The following is a 23962-nucleotide window of genomic DNA, read 5'->3' on the forward strand; positions in this document are numbered from 1 at the left end:
CAACCTGCTCCAGCGCCTCATTACCCTCACAAAGGAAGAAGTCCAATCAAATTCTATCCTCTTTCAAACCACTCAAAACCACTGCCTCTTGTTCTGGCACTACAGCCCTCATTAAGAGTCTGTCTTTCTTGTAAGTTTTCTTTCTTATATATTGAGAGGCTGCAATAAGGCTTCCCCAGAGCCTTCTCCACTCCATGGTGAACAATCCCCCTCTGGTGTGGACACAGTTATATGTCATAAAGTGTCTTCAGCTACTTATTCAGTAAGTAATACTAATTACATTATAACACTGCCTCCACAGGAGAATATTAATATTATTAAAATGCCTTAACCTATGTGTAGATAAGGTCTAAGCTAAGTATTCTGCATGATACACAACTCCAGTAAAATAAGCAAACACCAGGAAGCTTCCCATTTGATGGGTCTGCTGGCCAATGACTACTTTTCACCAGATGCAGAAAAGAAGTTTCTTTTGGTCTGCATTACCTAAAACCACTTCAAATTCTTCAGTGAATCAGTAGATCTCTGGAGTCATGCAAGTAGTAAAGTCAAGATAAACTGCACATTTAGCCAGAAAGCCTTACAATGTACACAGGAAGATCAAAGACACTTTCAATGTATCACTCTCAGCTGTAGGCAGGGGAGACAACAAAGCAAATTCAGTAATAGTTTTTGTTTTGGCTTTTGGGGTTTTTTTTTGTAAATGCTCTGCATAAATTCTTTGACTTCAAGCACAAATTTCTGTGACTCTTAATTCGGTCTTAAAATCCTATCAGACTGAAAAGACAGTATATACACACAGTGACAACCATGTAGAATTCCTTCAAAAAGAAAAATATTCAAAAATTGCCATAACATTTGAATAACTCATCTCAAATATGATTAATATAAAAGTATAATTCAGTAAAATTGACAAAGTAAAATTGCAAACCAAAAACCAACAAACAAAGCACAAGTCTGCATATGCTCTTTTGCCTTAATATCCTGATTTTACAAGATATTTATGCACATCATTTTGAACCTTTAAGTAGTTCCACTGACTTAACAGGGATTACTCATCTGCTTAAAGTTAGGGAGTTACTTAAATACCTTGTGAAATATGAATCTAAATTCAGATCTGATAAATTCAAAGTAGCAGCAGCCAAAGCAACACCTCATTACAGCATTAAGACCACGCTGCTTTCTTTTAGCAAGAGATTTTACTTGCATACTGGTGCTGGAGGCAACAATACACTATCTGCTGGAGTGCCCCTGTGATTGCATAGTACTGCTACAGGGAAGCAAAAACTGGTTTTGCTATCAAATGTGAAACCAGAAAAAGAAGGTAAGTATGATTAACAAGCCTTCTTTTAAAGTTCATACAGGTTTCCATGCATGTCTCTCTTCATCAAGCATTTCTTCCTCTCCCAACACTGTTTTGCTTTCATGTGGTGATTCATTCTGTCCAAGGTCTGTCTTTTAAGGCTATTCTGAAAACAAGGTCTGTTTCACATCTCAGGAGTGCATATCAACAGCTGGACTGGTAATTGCCACCCAATATCCCTTCCCTGAACCACTGAAAAGCTGATCTACAGAACATAAAACCTCTTCAGAAACTAGTGACACATGAAAACTGGACTCTGCAGGAAAATGGAAGTGGCATAAAATCATATTTGAGGACACTTTACCACAGTAGACTATATCCCACTGTACATGAATCCAAATAAGACAGGTGGATGCCATCTTAAAAAAATTGCTACAGAAGACAGAAAGGCTTGGAGAATAGAAGGGAAGAAATAAGAGATAGAGACCTGGAGTTCAATAAAAGGAACTCAGAGGACTTGTAAAAAAAAAAACAACAACCCCATGTCTTGCACTTTTGTCAGGACACATTCCTCAGCACTCCAACCAAAGAGGTCAGAGGAGATTTACTGCAGAAACTGCTGAAGAAGCTTAAGGTGATCTTCAGTATCCTCTGTACCTACTGCATTGCTGATATTCAGACAGGAGCACAACTACATAATGAAGAAAAAAGCACAACTAGACAATAAAGAAAAGGAAGTTAAAAAGTCTGAAGCAGGAGTTGTTCAAACAGTGAAATTTGACAGTCTCTGCTTTAAAAGATGAGTAATTTACCTGCTGAGACTGGGGCCAGCATGACAGATAAAAGGAGCTGCAAACTAAGGGCAAGTGTTTAATTTTTATAACTTGTTTTATACCCAAAAGAAGAAGAAAGCAAACAAACAAAAAACCCAAAACCAAAACAAAACAAAAAAAACCCCACAAAACCTTGAAACAAAACCCAGCAAAACAGAGACAAAGCAATCAAAAAAAGTAATGACAAAAACCCCACTACCATAGTGAGGGGAGTCAGGCTGGTGACAAGAGTGAAGGAAAAGGACTACTATTGGAATAAAATCACATTGAATTGATGTGAAACAGTTCAACTGATTGTCAGCTATGGAAGAAGAAAATTCAGATTACTTTTATTTACTATCAGAATTCTGTTGTCTTCAGATATGAGAAAACATTTTAAGCAGTATTTATATGACATAAATTAGTATCTTAAGTGCTGAAGTTGCTTCTTAAAATAAGATATGATCCTAAAATCAATCAGATACTATTTTACTAAGCATATTTCTTAAGTACCATCCAATGGCTTTATAGTTCCTTGGACATCTGGCATATAAAGGAATGTTTATTCCCAATGGTCTTTACACTTGTCTAACACAAGCTTTTTAAATTTAAGCACGTGTAAATCAGGACTTACTTGCTTGTACACATTATGAACACATCTGTAACATAAATGACCATTACCCTTTCCAAGAAACTTAACATGGACTGCAAACAACAGGAGAGCTTACACTTCAACGACCATGTAGCCCAACTGTTCCAAATTACTTTTATGTTATAAATAAAAAACTGAATGAGTGTTTTCCAAAGTGCTTGAAACACGAGTCTCAAATCCCCAATAGAGATATCCACTTAAGATTTACATGAATACAACTTCTGTTTCATCTTCATGCTATAATCACAATTTTGCATCTCCTCTGGACATTCACAAAATCTCCGTCCAATCATTGTAAGATAATATGATAAAAATCCTCAGTAGAAAATTAAGCTTTTGTAAAATAGCTTGTCATCACTTTCCCAAGCACTAAAACCATTTCAAAACCCAGATTAAAACTTCATGCAATGGTTACGTCTTCCAAATATCTTGAATTCTTTTAATGAATTTAGCTTTACACATCCATTTATAACTTGCCTTCAAATTGTAATAAACAGAATCTCTAACGTACCACAACTTAGGAATCTTTGAAGTATATACTGTGAGAAATGATATAAAGATAACAGATAAAGTATTCTAAGTATATATTTGCATATAAAATAGACCAGGATAACATTATACTAAATTATATAGAATTATTAAATCAAAAGATATATTACTTTTTTCAGCTACCAGCCCAGCTAGCTTGACATGGGAAACAAATACCAATCTGCATTTCATCCTTCCCTGTTCTCATTCCTAGAACCTAGAATCTCATTCCTTGAACTTAGAGTTTCCTTGACAAAGCTCAGTAGAAGCTATAAAACTTGTTGCTTTCAGTGGCTTTTCAAGGTATTTATAACTGACTGTGCTTTTGTAAGTAATTACACCTTCATGTGTAATTAGAATTTTTAGTATTTATTTCAAAGAAACAACCTCTTTACTAAAACTTCCAAAAAATAAAACTAATTTAATCTAATCTGCTTTGGAAGAAATGCAGAGCAGACCCACTGTATGACCAATAAGCCCCAATAAGCCATCTTAATTTGTCCATGTCAGTATAGAATCACTGAAGAGTTTCGGGACGTTAATTTAGTTTTGTCCTACAAGTATTCTGCATAACACTAAAAACCAACAAAATAACTGTAATTAAATATTATTTTTAAACTGAGTCTCATGGCACTTTATGCAAGTATAGCATTATTTTAATGACTTTGGTTTTAGAAATAGATAATGCAAGTTTTTGACTGTTGTCAAGGTGTTCTAATAGGTCTTTACAGTGGAAGACCCATCAGAAAGATTTGGAACAACCTAAAAGTTACCAATTTAAATGATGAGCATATCTAAGTGCAGGATTCCCAATGTGAGGTGATAAACTACCTATAAAACACGAGACAGCAACAGTAACAGCCTCACTAGGTCTCCAACCTGTTTGCACTGTTTATGTCAGACTTCTTGTGGCACTCAATAGAAGTACAGGTAGACTGTACTGCTTGTGCAATTTGGATACTTAATATATGTGAGACATTTTTGTTAATGAAATGCCTGTTCCAAAGTAATATTGTGTTTCAGAGTATGCTGTCATTTGAATTCTTCTTAAAAGGCAAAGCCTTTTAAATTTGCTATTACAACGAACAGAAGTAGCTTCTACGTAGGAATAGGTATCAAACCTTTATCAGCTCAAAGGAATAAGTTCAAATATTCTGATCTTTCTTCTGAGATGCTACTAATGACCACCTTCAAGTTCTCAGTGTTTTGCAGTGCTCCTCAGAGGCTTAAAGTCGGTCTGTACCAGCTGTGAGTTTTATGTGGATACCCAGTTACCAGAATATCTAATTGCCCTCAACTGAAGAACCTTGTGTAACAAATCAACATCAAAAAGAGCAATTTAGTGTCTTTATTGCTCAAGGGCTGCAAACTATTTCCACTTGTTGAAATAAACAGTACTCACAGCAGTTTAGTCTGTCTTTAGGACTGTATATTCAGTTGTCTTTGCAATAAGCTTTTATGACCTTAAAAAAGTAACTGCACGTTCAGCTTTAGCACAATTCTGGCCCTTGATGACTTCAACAGTTTACATCTAACCTGGTCTGGTGAGTGTGAATGTTTCATAACAACATGAAAGCTATTGTTGTGATTTTGGTCCTAAACAATAAAATCCTGGATCTGACAAAGTTACCATGAGTTAGAGCCAGATTTTCAGACTACATTTTCTAGAACTCCTGACCGAATTACCAAAGTGGACAAGCAGATTTTCCTTTGTGCACCCACTTCTCAGGAAAACAATTTTTTTGTCCTTTTCTCAGGTAAAGATAAGGAGTATGTGTTGCTTGGTGACAGCAAAAAGAAAACCTAAAACCCAAATTTAAAAATCAATCTGAGAAAAGGATGAAGAAAATAAGGGAAAAAGAAGATCTCAAGAGTCAGCAAGGTGCAAAACAATGATGGACACCGTGTAAGGTTAATAAGTATATTTCAAATATGGGGCATGGCAACATCACTAGAATAGCCACTTAAAAATCATAGCAACCTAACAGCAAAAAGAGGAGAACAAGCTGAGAAATAGAACACTCCCTAAGATTAATCAGTTACAACTTTGGAGGCAACTGACACAATCTGACTCCTTCCACTTTCCATTTAGCTTTGAATAGAATGATGTCTAAAACTAAGTTTATAAGTAGATCTAACTGTAGATCTACTTATATACTTATATATTTAGATAAATACATATCTAAATTACGAAACATGGAGTCTCCACTTTTTTAAATTTACACACACAGTATGGAAAAGGAAAAAGTTATTTTCCCACAGAAAAAGGAAAAAGTGTAAGATGTTTAAATTGTTTGAAAATCACAAAGGAATCACTCTAAAAACAGTTTACAAAGAGATATAAATCTTCTACATTAAAAGAAAAATTATAGGCACCCACTGTAAGAATTTGAATCTGCCCCAAACACCTGCAGCATGCCTGCCTAGACAGACCCGTGCCACAAAACCCACTTCCAAAAAATTTAAGGTTTTCTAAAAGATTTGGGTTTTCTCTTTGAATAGGAAATATATCAAAAGAAAAGAAATACAAAACTAATCTTCTAGACAAAGAACAGGAAGAAAACTGTCACGTTCTGTGGTTTACATTTATAACAGGACCCTATCTAGAGATTAGAATAGTTTCAAATCTATTGTAGTTGAGGATATGATGTCATCATTTAAAGGACGCAGATAATTTAGTCCACAATATCTATTCATACCAACAAAAGAAAGCAAAACGAGCAGAACACTTGCATACCCCACTCTCCTGGACATTTCTCTTTTGCATGGATTCTTACTCATCCATGTAAGAGTATGTGGTTTCTTTCCCAAAGCCATCTGCTAGCTTAACTTTTGTGAAAGCACAAGTTTGAAATTGAAACAAGTGGTTTCAATTCCATTGGATACACACATCAGACTGACAAATTTTTCCTCTCTCTAAACAATTTTCAGTGAAGCTTATTTTAAAAATACTTAATACACTCTATTCACAAGAGTTAACAGCATTATTCAGTACTGATTAATGAAAAACATGGGAACTTGCTAAAGAAAAGCTGAAGAGACTGTCAGGTTAGCCAAAAATAAAATAACAATCAAGACAAAATATTCAAAGTCAATTAATTAGTCTTCTTACCTTGTTCTTTTATCTGACGAATTTGCTTCACAGTTTCTTTCAAGATTGCACATTTGTCAGGTTTAAAGTTAAAGTTGTCGATATCATTAAAATTTGCAAAAATCAGCTCTGCAAGTTCTTCAATGTATTTATTCTCTTGCTCACGATTGCGTTTCTCAGTGCTTCTTTTAGGGCTGAAATAGGAGTTTATAAAAATTCTGTCTTTAATGTCAGTTTACTTGCCTTCTGGCCAGCTCAGAGATGATTTTAAAAGGTTTGACAGCAGTTTAACAAAAACACCTTTTTTCACTACCAAAATATAACTTACAAGTTTCTCACACAGAAAGGTTTCCTCTGGAACAAGGAAAGGAACATTAGAAAATATGTTACTTATTTTTTTTCCAGCAGTCATGTTTTTGTTTCAAAAGAGGATTGGGATTAGAAATTGAAAACACAAGATTATTTGGGGGGAGGAGGGGGGTCAGGATTTGAATATTTACAAGTATCCCTCCCACACAGCATTGAGAATCCAAAGAGTATTATACAGTGATTGTGTATGAGAAAATAAAACAGCTTAAATAGTTACACTGAGCAATCCATACTCCCTGCCTCCTTGTGAATTTATGGCAGTCTTAAGAAAAGATGAATGAGTGGTTATGCTTTAAAATGCATTTGTGTTGGTAGCTGTAAAGCTGGAAAATATTTTTCAAGACCTAGATTATAATGTATAACAGAGGTGGTAAAAAATCTCAGACTGACAAAATGAGTGACTGAAGACTTCTTGCAGTGAGTGCCAAAAAACATTTTTACATCTCTCCTAAATTGTCACCAAAATTCTGCATTTTGGCACAAAGCTGGATTAAAAAATAAACAAACAAACAACAATAAAAGAGAATAGTTCTCATCCCCACCCCAAACCCTCAACAACACAGAATTAATGCAATAAAGTAGTTTGGCACTGACTTCTCTTTGCAAGAATGTTGTTTGTCATCTTCTAACTGAAAAACAGAAGCACATGTAACATTTTTTTAACTCATTCTCTCAATATTTCCAGAAGTAAATGGACTAACCTGGGTCCAACCTGATCAGGATCCTTGCGCTTTCTTGACTCTGCTCTGGATGGGTCAGAGGTATTTTCTCCCATCCCACTCATCTTGAACACATATCAGCAACTAAAAGGAAGAAAGCACAAGAAAGGGTTATGGTGGAAAAGTCTTGAGTTCTCAGTTCATATTTACAAGCTTCTCATTCCAGGCTCAACTAAGATTTTATTTGGCAAATCTATAATTTGAAATAGAGCTTGTTTGAAAGACACTAATAAAAACACTGTGTTTATGACCCAACAAAATGTAACAAAAACTTATTGAGAAGAAAATTTGTGGTGGGCAAGTAAAGTATTATCATCTCTGATTGTTACCAGTTACGTAAGAACTGATAAGTATATTTTGTGCCTGAGTTGCTGAATTTTCATGGCAAATTTGCAAGGTTGAATGATGAAAGACAAAGGAAAAGCCATAGTGCCATACAACAAGAAAAACAAAACAGAACATGAAATAAAACGTGTCCCAGCTACGTGAAAAGGTAGCACATGCAGCTTTAGTTAAAATGAGAAGATAATGCCTGCAAAAGTACACGTACAGAACTGTACATGTAGAACAGAACATCTGTCAGCACTAGAAATTGCTGAGGAACTGATAAATATTTTGTACATATAATCTACCTCACAAGGAGAATAACTGGTCAAGCTAATGTAGAAAAATAACAAAAGCTTACAATTTGTGCAACAAACAGCCTGTGGAAATCCTGCCCTGCTCCTAACTGTTGGTTTCCCTAGGCCCTGTAGAAGCACATGAAACTTGCCTGTCTCAGATTACATATTTCTCAACAAGTACCAATATTCTGGAGGCAGAAGTCACCAAAGGACATAGGGAGACGATGTAAATGATCAAAAATTCATGGAAAATGAGGCAGTCCCAGCTCAGCACCTGCCCAGTTGCTGCCAGTTTTGAGAGGATGATGGCAGAGAGGTGTTGCTAGACATTTCAGAGAGCTTCTGTAGTGTTTGGGATTAGCAGAAAAATAAGCATGAGGGGCATAAAGGAGGTGAGTGTATCCAAGAGGTGATTCATACCATACTAAAATAAGAGCTGGAGCCTGTAATTGTATGACCACTTCATTTTGGCATAAAGTGGAAATCAGGTATCAAAACAAGGGAGTTTACCATCTCCTTCAAGCCCTTCATTTCTGTCCCACCAGTTCCTTTCCCTCTGCTGGCATGGTCAGCATTAATAAGGGAATAACCCCCTAATAAGATGGGGATTAAAGACACGAGTCCCCTTCCCCTTTTCTTTCTGACATTTTCTAAAATCTAGCTGCCAGCCTATGCGCTGGTAATCAGATGTCCACATTAGAAATCTTGGTTTTCCCAATGAGTCAACTGAGTGAAGATATTGCAGGTATCGGCAGAAACAGCCCAAAGACTAAGGTCTGAGCAACTGATGCTGAAAAAGGCTAGTCACTGAAACCTGAGCAAGCAAACAATGAATTGGCGTCATCTCAGATTCAGAACTGACCACCACCTTACACTTCCCTAAACTAAAAGAAAATAAAAATTTATTTTTACTGAAAGTATTTTTTTCACACAGTATTCTGAGTTGGAACGGACCCACACATCCGATGATGATCACTGAGTCCAACTCTTAAGTGAATGGCCCATTCTGGGACCAAACACACAACCTTGGTGTTACTAACTCCATGCTCCGACCAACTGAGCTGATCTCAGTATTTTGTTAACCAGTTTGAGAAGAGAGTGGAGTAATTTCCCTTCTTCTGCATACTGTTAATGAGAAAGACTGTATCACGCCTATAACATACAGCTTCCATCTGGTCTTTGACATGAATGGTACCAGACTGTATTTGAAAGATACCTGGATTATCTTTTTCTCTACTGAGTCTATACATGCACACGCATATCTACATACACGCTCGTATTATTTTGAGAAGATCCCGCTGTAAGCAGAGCGAGAAGGTTCCGTGGCAGACCAGACACAACTCTCCAAGGCAAGCTGCACCATCACAAGCCCCACCATTCTGTCCTGTCTGCAGAAGCCCCAGTGGCCTCACCAGGGCACCGGCAGAGCCACACCAACGCCAGCGCGAGACATCGACTGCAGTCTCCGCAGGTCTGACACCCTGACCCTGACACCAGCTGCTCCCCTACAGCTGTCTGTCCTCACTGACTTCTAGCCCCAGCAGACATACACGTCTGAATTTATCCAAGCACAGGAGTAGCAATATACATTCATAGATGAGGAGCTAAGTACTTCCTTGAAACTCTGCAATTTCACAAGTATCACAAATAAGAGCAAGATGCTATTATTAAGGAAACTGTCAATATTTAAACAGAAGCTTTGTCAGTGAAGAGCTGGAACTGTTCTTGCAGCTCTGTTTCTATGACTAAATTTTTCACTGTCCAAGGTGAGAAAAAATCATCAGCATGATGAAAGATGTACATTCCCAAGATCACATCTCTGATCCAGACTCAGATAGTGAGTTGTTCTTCTAAAGTTCAGAAGAACAGTTAGGCTGGGGAATCCCTTCATTTCTTATGCTTCCCAAATAATACCTGAGAAATGTAAATCAGCTGTTTTTCTTGAGAAAAGCAAGCATAACAATTCACGAATACTGTCAAACGCTCAACTGTCATCTTCTCACTCCCCTTCCCTCCCAAGCAGTAAGAAGGTAAGCATTTATGGTGGACACCATCCTCCAAAACCCCCTCCTCCTCAAGAAAACATACAGAAACTGTTACTGACAGCTTTCCTACCTACTCTGTCAGACCTACTTCAAAGGGAAGTTTTATTTTTGTGGGAACCAAAGTTTCACCAGTAGCTCCACCAATGAATAAATCAATTCTTGTTGCATTCACACTAATGCTATTCTGTAGGAATCCCACTAGATCCACTACCAGCCTTTGGAGGACATACTAAAACTCATCTCCCACTACAAACTTTAAACTTTATTCTTCAGTATTAAGGGGAACAAAAGCGGTACCACGATTACAAAACTAACACCTTCTTCTCTCCTTTTTAAACAAAGCAAATACTACTAAACTAATAATATATGTATTTACTTTGTTTGCACTTACAGGCTATTACATCTTCTTTCTCAGCAGCATTATCAGTTTATTCTTAGAATGAGTTACCCATGTCTTTCTCACTCATCATAATTTATTTCTGGAAATCTACCACCTACTACCATGTTTGCTTTCTGTTCTCCTTTATGTCTTAATTAAAAATCCTGTCCTATACCTCAAAGATTTTTATAGGCCATTTTCTTGTCTTGTAGATGAGTGTGCTCCAGAGCAGAATTTAAAATCCAGAGATAGGTGTCTTGGAAAGTGGAGAGCCTAGACAGATGATACTGAAGCAATCTAAAAAATCTCAAAGGCTAAAATGAAAGTCAATCATCCATATCTAGCGCCCAGTACTAAAATCGAAAGGATGTGCCCCAAACCCTTGTCTCCCTAGATATTTAGGGTCTGACTCGGATAGCTAAGAGGTCAGGGATTCTTCTGGAATTCAGAAACTAAAGTCTATTCCCAGTTTGCAGAAATGAGGAAGAATCAACTTTTAGAAGGTGTGGATAGACTCTTCTGTAACATTATCTTAGCAAATAAAACAGCCAGAACCTGGGTGATGGAGACAGAATCTCCTCTTCAGGGAGAGCTCCCATGCCTGCATTTCCCAGCATGCAGGGCAGCCTCCTGGGTGCTAGGCCACCTGCCTGCCAAAGCTGGGTGCTTAAGAAGTGAAGAGGGCAAGGCTGATTAACTCTTGCAGCGCACAGTCTTTAGGGGTGTGGTATGTACCACTAAACTCAGGAGTAAGTAGTTCAAGCACAGTCCGGAGACACAGGGACTGAGGTTTATTTAACTCCCTCAGGCTGAGGAGGGTAGCAAAGCTCCATCTCCCATTTCCCAGCAATGACTCTAACAAGTCAAAGAGGTAAGCTCTCTTCAAGTTTCCTCATGTCTTTTGAAAAGAAAGCAGCTGTTTCACAGATTTTTCCATGAGCAAATTCAAAATCATGACCACTAAATGAAGAACTTGAAATGTTTTGGGTACCTCTACAAACTTCATGTGGCACAAGCAAGAAACTAAAACCACATTTTTCTGAAGAAAGTCCTTCTGGGTACATATAGCACCAAGAAGCACGGTCCTGGGAAATTTCCAAGCAAGAAGCAGAAAATGTCATAAATTTTTATTGAATTGATAGATGAATTTTAGACACAGAAATAAACATCTGTGGGTTGAAGCAGCTAAATTGCATATTTTACTTTTTGGTTTATGCCTTAACTTCCTCAATACATATTAGTTTATATGTATCAAAATGTCTTGGTTATTACCAACAGTTTTATACTACACAAACATTCATAACATTATATCATTCGATATTTTAACAGGAAAATGTAAGACTTTTTAATGCACTTTTAGATATTCCTAGGTTCCTGAACTACTCATAGAACTTCTCAGCTTAGAAAACAGAAGTCCCACATTTGAAGTCTAATTTTTTCTAGGAAACATGACAATTCAAAACTAAAGACACTATGAGTAGAATGACAAGTCAGAGACTCAAAGTTTTACTCCAGTAAACTTCCCCTTAAGGGAACTACATTAGATTAGAAAGCAGCATTTATCCTGCTCCACTGATCTTTTTATACATCTCTACAGGAATTTTCAGGAAGAAGAAAGATAAAGAAATTAAACCATTCAATCAATTCAATGCTTTAGAAGTAGCAAAAATGTAATATCAGCTCTATCATATAAAAATACAAAAATCAAGAAAATGTTGGTATGGGTTATTTAGCAAAGTATAGAAAAATTATTAATGAAATTGGGAATTAGTAAAAACAAAACCAGCAGTAATCACTGCTTTGAGGAGAGAGATAAAAACATGCTTGATAATGAGAAAGGCAGCATGATATGTTGGATACTGAACTAAGTTAGTTCTATTTCAAAAGAAATTGTCTTACAAAGTTAAATTTGAATGCATGTCTTGCAGAATTAATCGTCATGCAAGACCAGGCACTCCCTTTTTCATTGTGTAAGTTGTTTGAGAGCTGTATTGCACTCCAAAATACAAACATAATATCCCACTGTGGAATTGGTATTTTGCCTTCAGTGGTGGTACCAGATTCTTCTACTTTACATTATGGTTTTTTTTCCATGTGTCCTACCCCAACAAAACACCAAAACCAGAACAGTAAGAGCTGAACTTCTAATGCTGACTAAGATGCTACTCAAGCTTTAATTCCACTGGGCATAAATGAGCAATAAAGCCATGGAAATATAAACAGACTCACTGTAGCATTTTCCTACAAGGAAGGAGATAATTAAGAGAATCAGAATATTATTATTAAAAATATCCAAAGAACTAATTTTACTCTCCTACTGATGACCCGTACCAACAGGACATATCAGGTAACTTAATACTTTTTTCCTATTTATATTTAAGACCAGAAGTGCATTTTCCCTCTCTTTCATTTCATTACCAGAGGTCAAAGCATGTAAAATACTTGAAAAAAAACTCCACTGGCTAATTATTCCAATTGTTAAATGTAAATCACAAACATTGAAAAATTAAATTTAAAAACTTTAGATGGTACATGTTAGGAACTACATTCACTGACACCTAACCAGTTTCTATTGGATATGGGAGACTGAAGCAACAGAGCCTGATATATGCTTAAATTCTTTTTTTCTTGTATTTTTTCTTTTTTTGTTGTTTGTTTGTTTTGTTTTTGTTGTTATCAGTAATAAAACAATAGTCTCTGCTCTTGTCGTGACGGCACATCCTCCTTTACATCCTCCACCAGCAACTGCTAAAGTTGGAGTACACAGAAAGGCTTAACCTAATTATAAAGCAATAGTAAACATCCATCTTTCAAATGGGAAAGAAAAGCAGAGGCACCGTGAAGTGGGAGACAGGAAAATATCTAGCACAAATCACTTGTGTGATTTTTTACATCTCCTCAACTCCTCAAATGTCATGAAGGAAGATGGCATGCAGAGCAAGCCTTCCAACACTGATCCCCAGCACCACTGCATTCAGTTAATCATCCAGAGTCAATGCAGAAGAAGATAATGTGCATTTTATCTCTTATCAGAGCAGGCCATCTTCCAAACAAGGCCTGTTAAACTGTCAGATTTATTATAAGCCTAACAAATGCAGTTAAAGAATAAATGAGGATTACACCTTCAAAGCTGCTATTTCAATGTGAAAAGTAGCAAACAAAAGGTAAAGTACCATATAGTGGACAATCAGGTAGCAGTGCTGTACTACCACCCCTCCAGCCCACCAACAGATGAAACAAGTGAACACACAACTGATACATATCGAAGAGATTTACTAAAACCAGTGTTTTATCGAGTAACAAACAGAAAAATACTGTTTAGTGACCAAAACTATACAAGTCAGTGAAAAGTTTGGCAAAACATTTTCTCTAACAGCTAATTTGAAAAAGCAGCTTATAATTCTGTGGTTGTTTACTCAAATATACAGCCATTAAAGTTCATCCTTTTTTCCTATGAAGTTGCCATGACTAGAAAGCTTTCTATCTCAGTTTCAAAATTAGAAATGCACTCTGTGTAACATTAATTCTGGTAGAAGCCAGAGGAAAGTTGGAAGTCACATGCAAATTCTGATTCTTCGGATTTTTTCCTGCTTATGAACTCTTTTTTCACTGGCTTCATTTCAGAACTGGAAAACATTTAATATTGATACATACTGCAATCTGCAACCCATTCAGCGAAGGCAAACCTTGCTATCCACTTTCCCAGGCCTCCAAAGGAAACTGCTGTCAGAGGCAGGATAAGATACTAGATCAGAGAGGGGGGGCCCACTGGAGCCTAAAGCCAACCTTTCCTTGGCCAGCCACAGCAGCTCAGGAGGAGGTTTTCACTCCCAGCACGTTCCAGCTGTCGAAGCGGAGCGGCAGGCAGCGAGCGCAGCCTGCCCGCCCCACGCGCCGCACCGCACTCGAGGAGCTTGGCACAGGTGCTCCCACAAATCCACGCAGACGTGAATAAGGGTTTGAAAATTAATAAAAAAAGCAAGAGGTGAAAATCGAGGGAAATACAAGGAACAAGGGAAAAAAGACAGCACTGTCTGGTAAAATAAGATTTAAGCAAGAGATCCACTAAGAAGAAGTGTGACAGAAAAGAACATTAAGAAATGTCAAAAATATATTAAACCATACTCCTGAATCCCTGGTATAAGTAAGCCATGTGCTCCACAACCAACTTACATACTCCTGTCCTTCACCACTAAACACATGGAACCCCAAACAAAACAATGCCAATCTGCCAAAATAAACAAGATGTCCAATACCTTGGTTGGTGATGGTAACTTCAGATTAAAAATATAAACTAATTTTTTTAAAGGTATGCTTCTTTCTCAAAACAGCACTACCACATTTACTATAGGTGAAAGAGTCTGAAACCTTTGTCACCCTACAACAGTCACAAAGTATAAAGCTAAAAGGGAAAACAGAGTTTCTACAAGGAAAGGGATAGCAGCAAGCTGAAAGACTCTAGTCACCTTTAAAGGATTTGTACTAAAATCTGACATGCACCTGTAGCCTCTTCTATCTTTTCTATTCTTTCTATTTTAAAGGCAGTCTATTACAGGCAACATTAAAACAAGATTTATGGCAGTATTTAGCAAACTCCATTCTTCAACTCCACAAACTAGAACTAAGAAAAGAAACATAATTTACTTGGAAATGCCACTGAGTCCATGTATAAAAACCGAAAACTGGCTCCAACACCTACTAGTCACATTTTTAAGCTGAAGGCTCCTTCCTCAATCTTTTCCCTCACTCCTGTGTAATGGCTTTAGAGTGGTGTATTAGACAGCAAGAAGACGACATATTCCATTTGCAGCCTGAAAGCCAATAATGCTCATGAATTTTTTACCTGACAGACACTTCAAGATGCCACTGGGAAGATCGTCTAATAAACACATTAGGCTGCAAATGGGTGGCAGCAGCTCTTTAACACATGCTGTAACAATCAAATAAATGGCTAACATTAATGTTCAGTGTTACAGACTGGGATTTAATACGACTTTCTGTAAAATCCACCTACATCTTGATGGAGAAAGAGGTTTTTCTCAGCTACTCAAACCCACAGGTTTAAGAAACCCTCAGTTCTGCTTGAGACTTTGCCAAAACCCCTCCAGACTGACCCCAGCTCTGTAGGCTGGCTCCTACCTTCTGTATTCCCATAGGCTAAGGCTCTTAACAGAGCCACTCACTCAGCTGCTTATGGATTAGGCTACGTCAGCACCTCTAATATGCCCAGGAATAGCAAAACCAGGCTCTAATAAAACAACAGTGAAAAAATATCAGAAGAAGGAAATACCTTTTTCTTTTTTTCCTTAATATACAACAGGTTTGCTTGATTTCTACTTTTAAAGAGTAAAAGATCTGTTTGCGTCAAAACATCATCAAAGAGGAGACAGGTGTTACTACTGAAAAAAACCTTCAAGACTCTGCATTGTAATTTCAGGTCTGAGATTCTATTTCTCCAGTTATAAAGAATTCTTTGTGATTCTTAATACTCAAGGACAAAAAAAATGCAGGTTAATATCACTAGAACTTCCTTTTAAACACCAAATTAAACAACAAAATACAAGACCAGAATATATTCATACATACATACACATATATATCAGTCACTCTTACAACCTTTTGTTTGTATTAGGTAGGAAGCTAAGTTACAAAACCAAACCAAAACAAAAGTTATTCTAAATCAATTTAGCCTTGTATGATGCACTTAATAAGTATTAAACTTTGCTTGCAAAATACAAAGCCTGCAAGCATTTTCACTGGAAAAGCAGTCCAAATTCCCACATAAGTTTTTTATTTAATTTAGATTTTTCTCTCGTAGTTCACAATTATTAACACTTCATGAGACTGATTTTGAAGCCTACTATTTCATATCTACTGTGATTTAAAATAAAACTTTGTGAATAGGATAGCTGATACATTAAGCAAATCTAACAGCACAGAAAAGGATAATATTATGGGAACCTTTGTATTTAAACAGCTTTCATTTCCAGTTGATGATACTTCTGGAACAGTGAGTTAAGCATATTTTGACTCCTACTGAATCTTCTCTGCCAATCTCACTTTCCAAACTGTTATTTGTCCACTTAAATTCTCACACCAACTTTCTCCCCAGAAACCACCAAAGAGCAAGGAGAAAATTGGACTGAAGAGAGGGGGAAAATGGAGCAACTCTCACAAGCATAAGACACCGAGGAAAAACTCAAATCCATGAACATTTTCTAATCTCATAACTGACACAAATGTACACATTACTTACAACACCATAAAGCTTATACAGTTTGGTGTGATTTTCAAGATGCCTATCTCAGCAATGAGAAAAATATGACCAATCACATAAACAAAGACATTTACACATCGCTGTAATGTGGGCTTTCCTAAATTAGGATGTCACTGCAGTTAACTGCCTGTCAAGCACCAGTCTGTTTGCAGTAGATAAAACATATTGCATTGATGAAAAGCTCAGGAAACAAGGTTCTGTATAGGTAAAAAGTAAAAAGCAGAGGGCAAGCCAAACAGAAACACAGTGTGTTTCCACACAAGGTGCATACAGTAAGTAACACATAGTTTATAGGACCTACACACACAGATATGAAACCTATCATACTTGAATTTGAGTTCCTTCATTTATCAATGAGTTTCAATAAATTTATCATTTATCTGAGTTTCAATGACTTCACACAGCTAGAGAGGTGTTGGTCCTCCTGGTCACTCAGACCAGCTTAGCATGTTTGCAAACCCAGGCGCAATGTGATGTGCAACCCAGGCTTCAGCACAAGATGCTTATGTTGCATGCCACCTTTCATATCTCTAACCTGGGCATCAAAATAGTGTTCCTTCAGCCCCAGAGTTACTGCAAGCACATAAACTTACTGAAACTTTTGTTGCACTTCAGTAACTACAACTCTATGTGTCTTCTCTGGCACCTCATCAAAAACTAAACTCATGTTTGCAATTTTCACATACCTACAGCACCAAGAGGGTTTATCATTCTTTGCTACTTAACCACCCATTACTAGGAAGCATGTTGAAATTTCAGGCCACCATTTCGAATGCAAAGTACTGAATGAAAACCCTGAGCTGCAGAAAGTGTACCTAAACATTATCTATAATATTTTTACACATTTTGATATTGTTGTCATGGTGAAAGAATAACCCACTGCACTCACATGTACAAGATACATACTCCACACTTCCTTCTATAATACTGGATGTTTTTATTAGCATACATTTCATTTAACAGTGTATAATAATAAATTTTCAAATTAAGAATCAAGAATACAAGCTGCTTTCTTCCTGAAGGTTGCAAGTTAACAACAGTCTGAAGTCAAACATACTTATATTCAAGTTAAACAAATGGTAGTACCCAGCTCCACAAATGGCCACAGTAACTTTAACAGCTGTCTGTGAGGTAAACTAGACTTCACTTTGATGTCCTCTGCACCCCCCAAAAGTTCAGAATGCTGCACCACTTCTTTAAATTGTATGCCAAATTATCCTGTTCAGTACAGTGCCCAGTTTACCCATCCTCTCTGCCTCTGAAATGCATTTAGAGTGCCTGTCCTGGAAAACTCAGAGTTCTCCTCAGCCTATGATGGCTTGCTGGACCCTGGTCCCAGAGGGTGCCTGCCTAGTGGCAAGGATGTGGTTCCGGATGTTACGGGAGAGACCAGATGGAGAGCCTGGCCTCTATTCCCACCCCGTATCTGTATGAACAGGTAGATTCCCCAGCAGGTGCTTCCTGCTGATACTGGTACTCATGCCAGTGTCATCCATTTACACTGGAGCAGCAGTGTAAGAACTGGGAAGTAGAAAAAGCTTTTTTCTTAATAGAGTTGGAGAAGCAACCAATTTAATATGTGCTTTTTGAGAGAATACAGCTATATGCATGAAAGATTGTATTTGCATCACTTCCCAACATGCAGAATTACAGTTTTGTACTTAAATATATGCTAGATGGAATCACACTTTTGGCAAAGCTACTGTGAATGCTAACTACACACATTGTTACTAAGCTCAAAAATTAAAGCCACCAAATTATATCAGTCACATATGAGTGTCTTGCTAACACTTACAAAGTATGATTAACTTGATGTTTTTAATACAACCATGAGTTCAAAAACTGGTCTGTGAACATGAACAACAATTACTAATAACTTCAAATTTCATGTCTGTCTTTGTTTTATTTGCTTGAGCAAAAAACTGCAACCAACAGTAACCAAAGAAGATGAAAGTTTAATTGTCATTTTAAAGCACTTAAAAGTGTTAAACTCATAAAAATGTTGTTGCTTTACTTAGTCAAATGCCAAAAAATAAAATCTGAGGAACATCAGTCATGTGTGTCTATATGTATATAGACACACACACATATATGAATCCAAGCTGTGACCAAATAAAATATTCATAGAAATGGCTATATGAGTCAACCAAAGGAAACTTTTAGTTTGTGACTAGTTTGTCATGGAAGCTAACTGCAGGTATCTTGGAAGAAGGTACAAGGCAGCTGTAGATGATCCTTCCCCCTGTATCTGCTCTCTGTCTCTGACAAAGCTTAGCTGCAGTGTAGCTGTGCCTCCTCCTCCTTCTGAACCCATCTTCAGTGATGCCTAATTCCATCTTAAATCCATACATACCTTTGGCCTCCACAATGCTTACAGGCAACACCCTACAAGCTTTACAACAGCTCTCTATAAGCCCCTCAAAGCAGGAATGGCACTGTAAAAAAAATGGAACAGTTCTATGGGGGATGTTATGACTCAACTGAAATAAATCAGAATTTTATCACTGACTTCACTGAAGCTTCGATTCTCCTCCTAGTCTACTATAAGAAGATATCAAAGTGTAATTTCTCTCTTTTGTAGGTCATAAATCACTCCATGGGCCTGAAAAGGCTATGCTTGTATCCTGTGGCCCAAAGAAAACAAGGTTACTATTAAAGCTGAATGCTAATTATGAAACATTTTATTCTCTTTGTAAAAATAAAGTGGAATTCATTTTTGTTAATAATGAAACAGTTTCTGGTAAAGAATCACAATTGCTAAGAAAGAATCAATGTCTAATCCAAGCATTTTTAATTTTGGATTGTAATGGAATATAATCACTAAAGAGAGGAACACCCACTACATTCATAGAAGGAGCTGACCAGAAATCTGCAATACACAGCCTCAAAGCAAAAAATAACACACATTTATAACTACTTGGACTGAATACCTGGCAAAACTTCAGGAAAAGGACCAAAAATAATTTTATTCCAAGCAGTTCTAACAGAAGTTTCTTCATGAGAATCTGGTGTTGCTCAATCACAACAGCCTATGCTATCAGGAATGGAAAATCACAGCAGTACAGCATCCTGATGAAGTTTGTTTAGGGACAGCGTGCACAGGAGAAAATTAAATGGAAGCAGCAAAGAGGATATTCAGGTACAAAACACACTGCAAATTCAATGCATTTATCATAAACTTTTGGGTTGAGTCTTCATTCACAATTTTTGTCCAATTCCTGGACTGATCCCTATGCTCTGTATCCTCACCACCCAGCCAGCCCTCCCCAGGCCCCACTGGGCACCTTCAGCTATCAGGGCAACCACGCAGGGACCAACCAAGCAGGTGTAAGGCTTTCACACCTTACACCTCACCTCCAGAGACCAAAGCTTTACCTGCTAATCATAATTTTTAGTCCAATTCAGGCATCCTTCTAGGCCTGCCAACGTAAGCAGCAAGAGAAGCTAAGGAGGAATGCAGGCAGTAAAATGACTCCATCAGGATTTCCTCGCAAGTACAGCGATTATCAACTTACAAACACCCTTCTCATTTACTCAGCTCCAACAGCTTGGCTTGTAGATCCAGTCCTCAGTCCTTAACTCAGCTTTCTGATTACAATTATGGGACTATTATGTATTAATGTGCTAACAAACTTATTCTTAATAAAGTAGATTCTGAGAATCAAGCTTATATTTAATAAAGCAGATTCTGAGAATCAAGGTTGTTTTCACACCTTCCCTCATTCTTTTCTATGACCAGCCTAAATAAATAAATAAAATGTCATTATAAAATCTAAGCAGACAGTTGACTTCCCAATGACACTTATTATTAAAAATTGTTCTAAGAACTCTGGAGTGGGGGGAAAAAAAACATTTCAAAGTATACTTCTAGTTCACACTTCCCAAGGAGGGTTTTTTTCTTACAATATTGGTATATTTTGCAATGCAGTCACCTTTCCTCCTTCCTTGAACAAGAAATTTCCCTTACAGAGATGACAACAAAATGGGGAAAAGGAAAAAAAGAGAGCCACACATTTTGAACATTACCAGTGTAACCCTGTTGACTACAGAAGTATACACAATTTTGAAAAGTGGGCAAACACAATTACTCTTGTAAACAATAGTTTTATATATGCTAGATACAATAATTATGTAAGAAACTGCTTATGAAAGAAAACATCCCAACTTGAGTTTTGTGAGAACACAGAGCCACCTGAAGAACACAGTCTACACAAAAGGTTGATTTTGTTCCAATTTCCCCCCTTAATACATCCTAAAAGGCATCAGGGAAATCAAAATGACTGTAAAAGCAGCAAAAATTTATTTTTCTACAAAACATAGGTGCCAACATATCAGAAAGCACTACTCAGCCCCCACTATCTTGTTAGATCTTCTGTAATGAAATAAAGGAAGAAAACACAAGAAGCAGGAGGAAGTTTCATTGTTCTTGTGGCTTCGACATTTGGTGTCGTGAACGTGACAAGCTCTCAAGCCTCCCCTCAACGGCACCGCCTGCCCCAGGCCTCTGGACCAAAATGTTACTACGCTGCAATTAAAATAATCAAACCGAGACAAAAGAGAACAAGCAAATAAATAGCACAAACTTGTTTACGTTTCTGGCTCTGCCCTCACAGCGTGAAATAAAGTCTCTTCAAACACCAACTACATTAATTTGAAAAACAATAATATTTTCCTTTCTCCCTCCTATCTCAAAGTAGCATGAGTTTTTCAAAGTTCTAAATAAAATAAACGAAGGCATTTCCTGTATGTATTTAGTTAATTATTAAACTGATTCTAAGCATGATAGTCACCACCACTATTTCAGTATCAATCTGGGAAAACAGACTTTTAGCAAACTGCCAGAGCACTGCAGTAATGACTGATCGTATGCATCCTCTCAACCCTGCCCTTAACTTTGGAGGCAAATTTTTAAAGAAATGACTACCAGCATGCCACACAAATTCAAACACTAAATTTTAGCTTCTTTTTTTGTGGTCCAGGATTAGTATTACTGCTGTGATTTAAGGAGAAACGCTGGGCTTAATGCTGTGTATGAAAGGAAAATAAAGTCAACAAGCCTGCAATAACTTCCCAAGGAGGGGAGACAGCATACTGACTTCACTTTACTACAAGTAACTACCAATAACTTTTTTGAGAGGGATATTATTAGTTAATTAATCTGCAATATTAAATGCAGTTCTCCCAAGGTTAAAAGAAAGGTAAATACTGCTGAGATATTTAATGACATCATCATGCATAACCATGAGATACATACGAGGTCTGAAGATTAACTGAATGTCATTCTGTTTACACGAGCATGTACTTGTAAAGAAAACTATTAAGATTAGAGAATAGAGAAAGTTATATAACAACTACCAATATTTCAGTGTGTTTTGTCTACTCAAGCTCTTGGTCAGAAAGAGAAAGCTTTATTGCAAAAATGTCTCACTCTGACATACTTTGTACTTTTTTCATGTGCATATAAATTACTGAATATTGAACAGTAATTACTGCAATGAAAAAGACAGGCTCCACCTCCTCTTGACAGTGGGAAAATATAGATGGGTTTGTGTATTATTCTAGATGCCAGAAAACTTGCTTAGAAAAATATTTCCTGTGCACTAAGATATATTTAGCCTCATAAACCCATAAAACTGTCACAGGCAACCACAAGTACACCTGTAGCCTTTAAAACGGGGGAGGGGAACAACAGAAACTGCAGACTCAAATTTAAATTATTTCTTTGCAATTGTTATTTAGAAACATTATCTTTAAACTCTCTTTCTCAAACAGAAATTAGCTGTTCCTCCCACTCCCCCAAACCAAGAGCCCCTAGCCCCCCTGCACCCCCAACATCCAGACACCTCTGATGCACACAGGAGCACACATACGTGCAAAGAGAAAGCACTAACAATGAAGTCACAGCACTTCAGAAACACACCTTGTCATCTTCCAGCCCTTGCAGATGAAGGCAGATCTTATTAGTTTTTGTCCGTCTTCAGATCAAGATGTAGATAAATCCCCTACTCATCACACTGGCTTTTTATTAAAAACAGGAGGGGAAAAAAAAGAAAAAAAGAAAAAGAAAAAAAAAAAAAAGAAGAAAAAGAAAAAAATCCCCAGACGATTACCAGTAAATTTGCAGCTTTAAAAATATCAGCTCTCCATTATCCCAAACGTGTGTTATGTCTTGATGTAAACCAAAGCACATGCTGAGTGAGGACGTGCGCACACAGCAGCTTATCATCTCTGTCATCTGCTTCTAATGACAGCTGACAAACTGGCCACGCTAATCCTTCCCTAACTGCTGATCAGAGAGATCCCCCTTTGACAATCCAGCATGGTGGAGTACTCGAAAATTCCTCCTGCTTCTGTTCTGTTGCTGCTCTAAAAAGCAGTTTCCTTTTCATTGAGATAATAGCCTTTTCTGCAGTCACGTGGCACCCGGGCTACATTAGCAGAGCTTGATGATAACAGAATAACTCCCCTCCCTCCCTTCTGCTGATTTCAAGTGTACGACTCCCGGAGAAACCCAAACCTGGCACACTTGAAATCATTCTGCATCTTCCTCTATCGAAGAGCAAATTGTGCTGTCGATGCGGAAGAGGAATATAAGGGCTCTCTCTACTTCTTGCACCAAAACTAATTAGCGAATATATTTTTAAACAGTGCCTTTGTTGGGGCATACACATTGGTCATAAACATGTCATATGAGACTAAACTGAAAATTAAGCATGCTTAATACTGAGTATCTGGCATGCTAGAATTATTCTTTTCCCCCAAGAGTACTTTAATTTTTTGCCTGTAATTTTAGTTCTGTTGCTATAAATACTCTTCTCTCAGCAACAACCTATGGTTCAAATCCCCCCAGCACCCAACTCTCCTGTAAATGCAAAAAAGCACAAATAACAAATGATCCACACTACCAACTCCAGTGTCAGTGCTTCTATATATTGAGTGACATAATTTATCTTGCTCTAACTCAGTATCATGACAAATATCTTGAGCATTTTTTTAAACACATTGTCGAGTGGGGAAATCTACCTAAGCTTTAGCTTCAGAGGTCCCTCCTGAATGCCAAACCCCAGGCAGGTTTGCACCTTGCTATTAAGAAGTTTTCCTGCTTGTAAAAGGCAAAGTACACAGACAAGGATAATGCTCTGTCCTGCCTTCACTGAACTAGTT

General features: G+C 37.3%; 1 protein-coding gene across 3 annotated transcripts in view; it reads right to left on the reverse strand.

The window, feature by feature from the left end:
• The window catches only part of NCOA2 (nuclear receptor coactivator 2), a 188130-nt gene that overhangs the window by 67123 nt on the left and 97045 nt on the right, over window positions 1–23962 (reverse strand). For 2 of the 3 annotated variants that reach the window (XM_064388841.1, XM_064388832.1), the window contains exons 4-5: window positions 7457–7558; window positions 6408–6580 (exon numbers count right to left, since the gene is read on the reverse strand). In XM_064388841.1, the coding sequence (XP_064244911.1) occupies window positions 6408–6580; window positions 7457–7539 (256 nt within the window). In that variant the 5' untranslated portion in view covers window positions 7540–7558. Of the gene's footprint in view, window positions 1–6407; window positions 6581–7456; window positions 7559–22718; window positions 22871–23962 lie in introns of those variants that run through there. The other variant, XM_064388847.1, reaches the window with a different exon arrangement.

The sequence above is a fragment of the Passer domesticus genome, chromosome 1, assembly GCF_036417665.1.
Source record: "Passer domesticus isolate bPasDom1 chromosome 1, bPasDom1.hap1, whole genome shotgun sequence".
NCBI classification, from domain to species: domain Eukaryota; kingdom Metazoa; phylum Chordata; class Aves; order Passeriformes; family Passeridae; genus Passer; species Passer domesticus.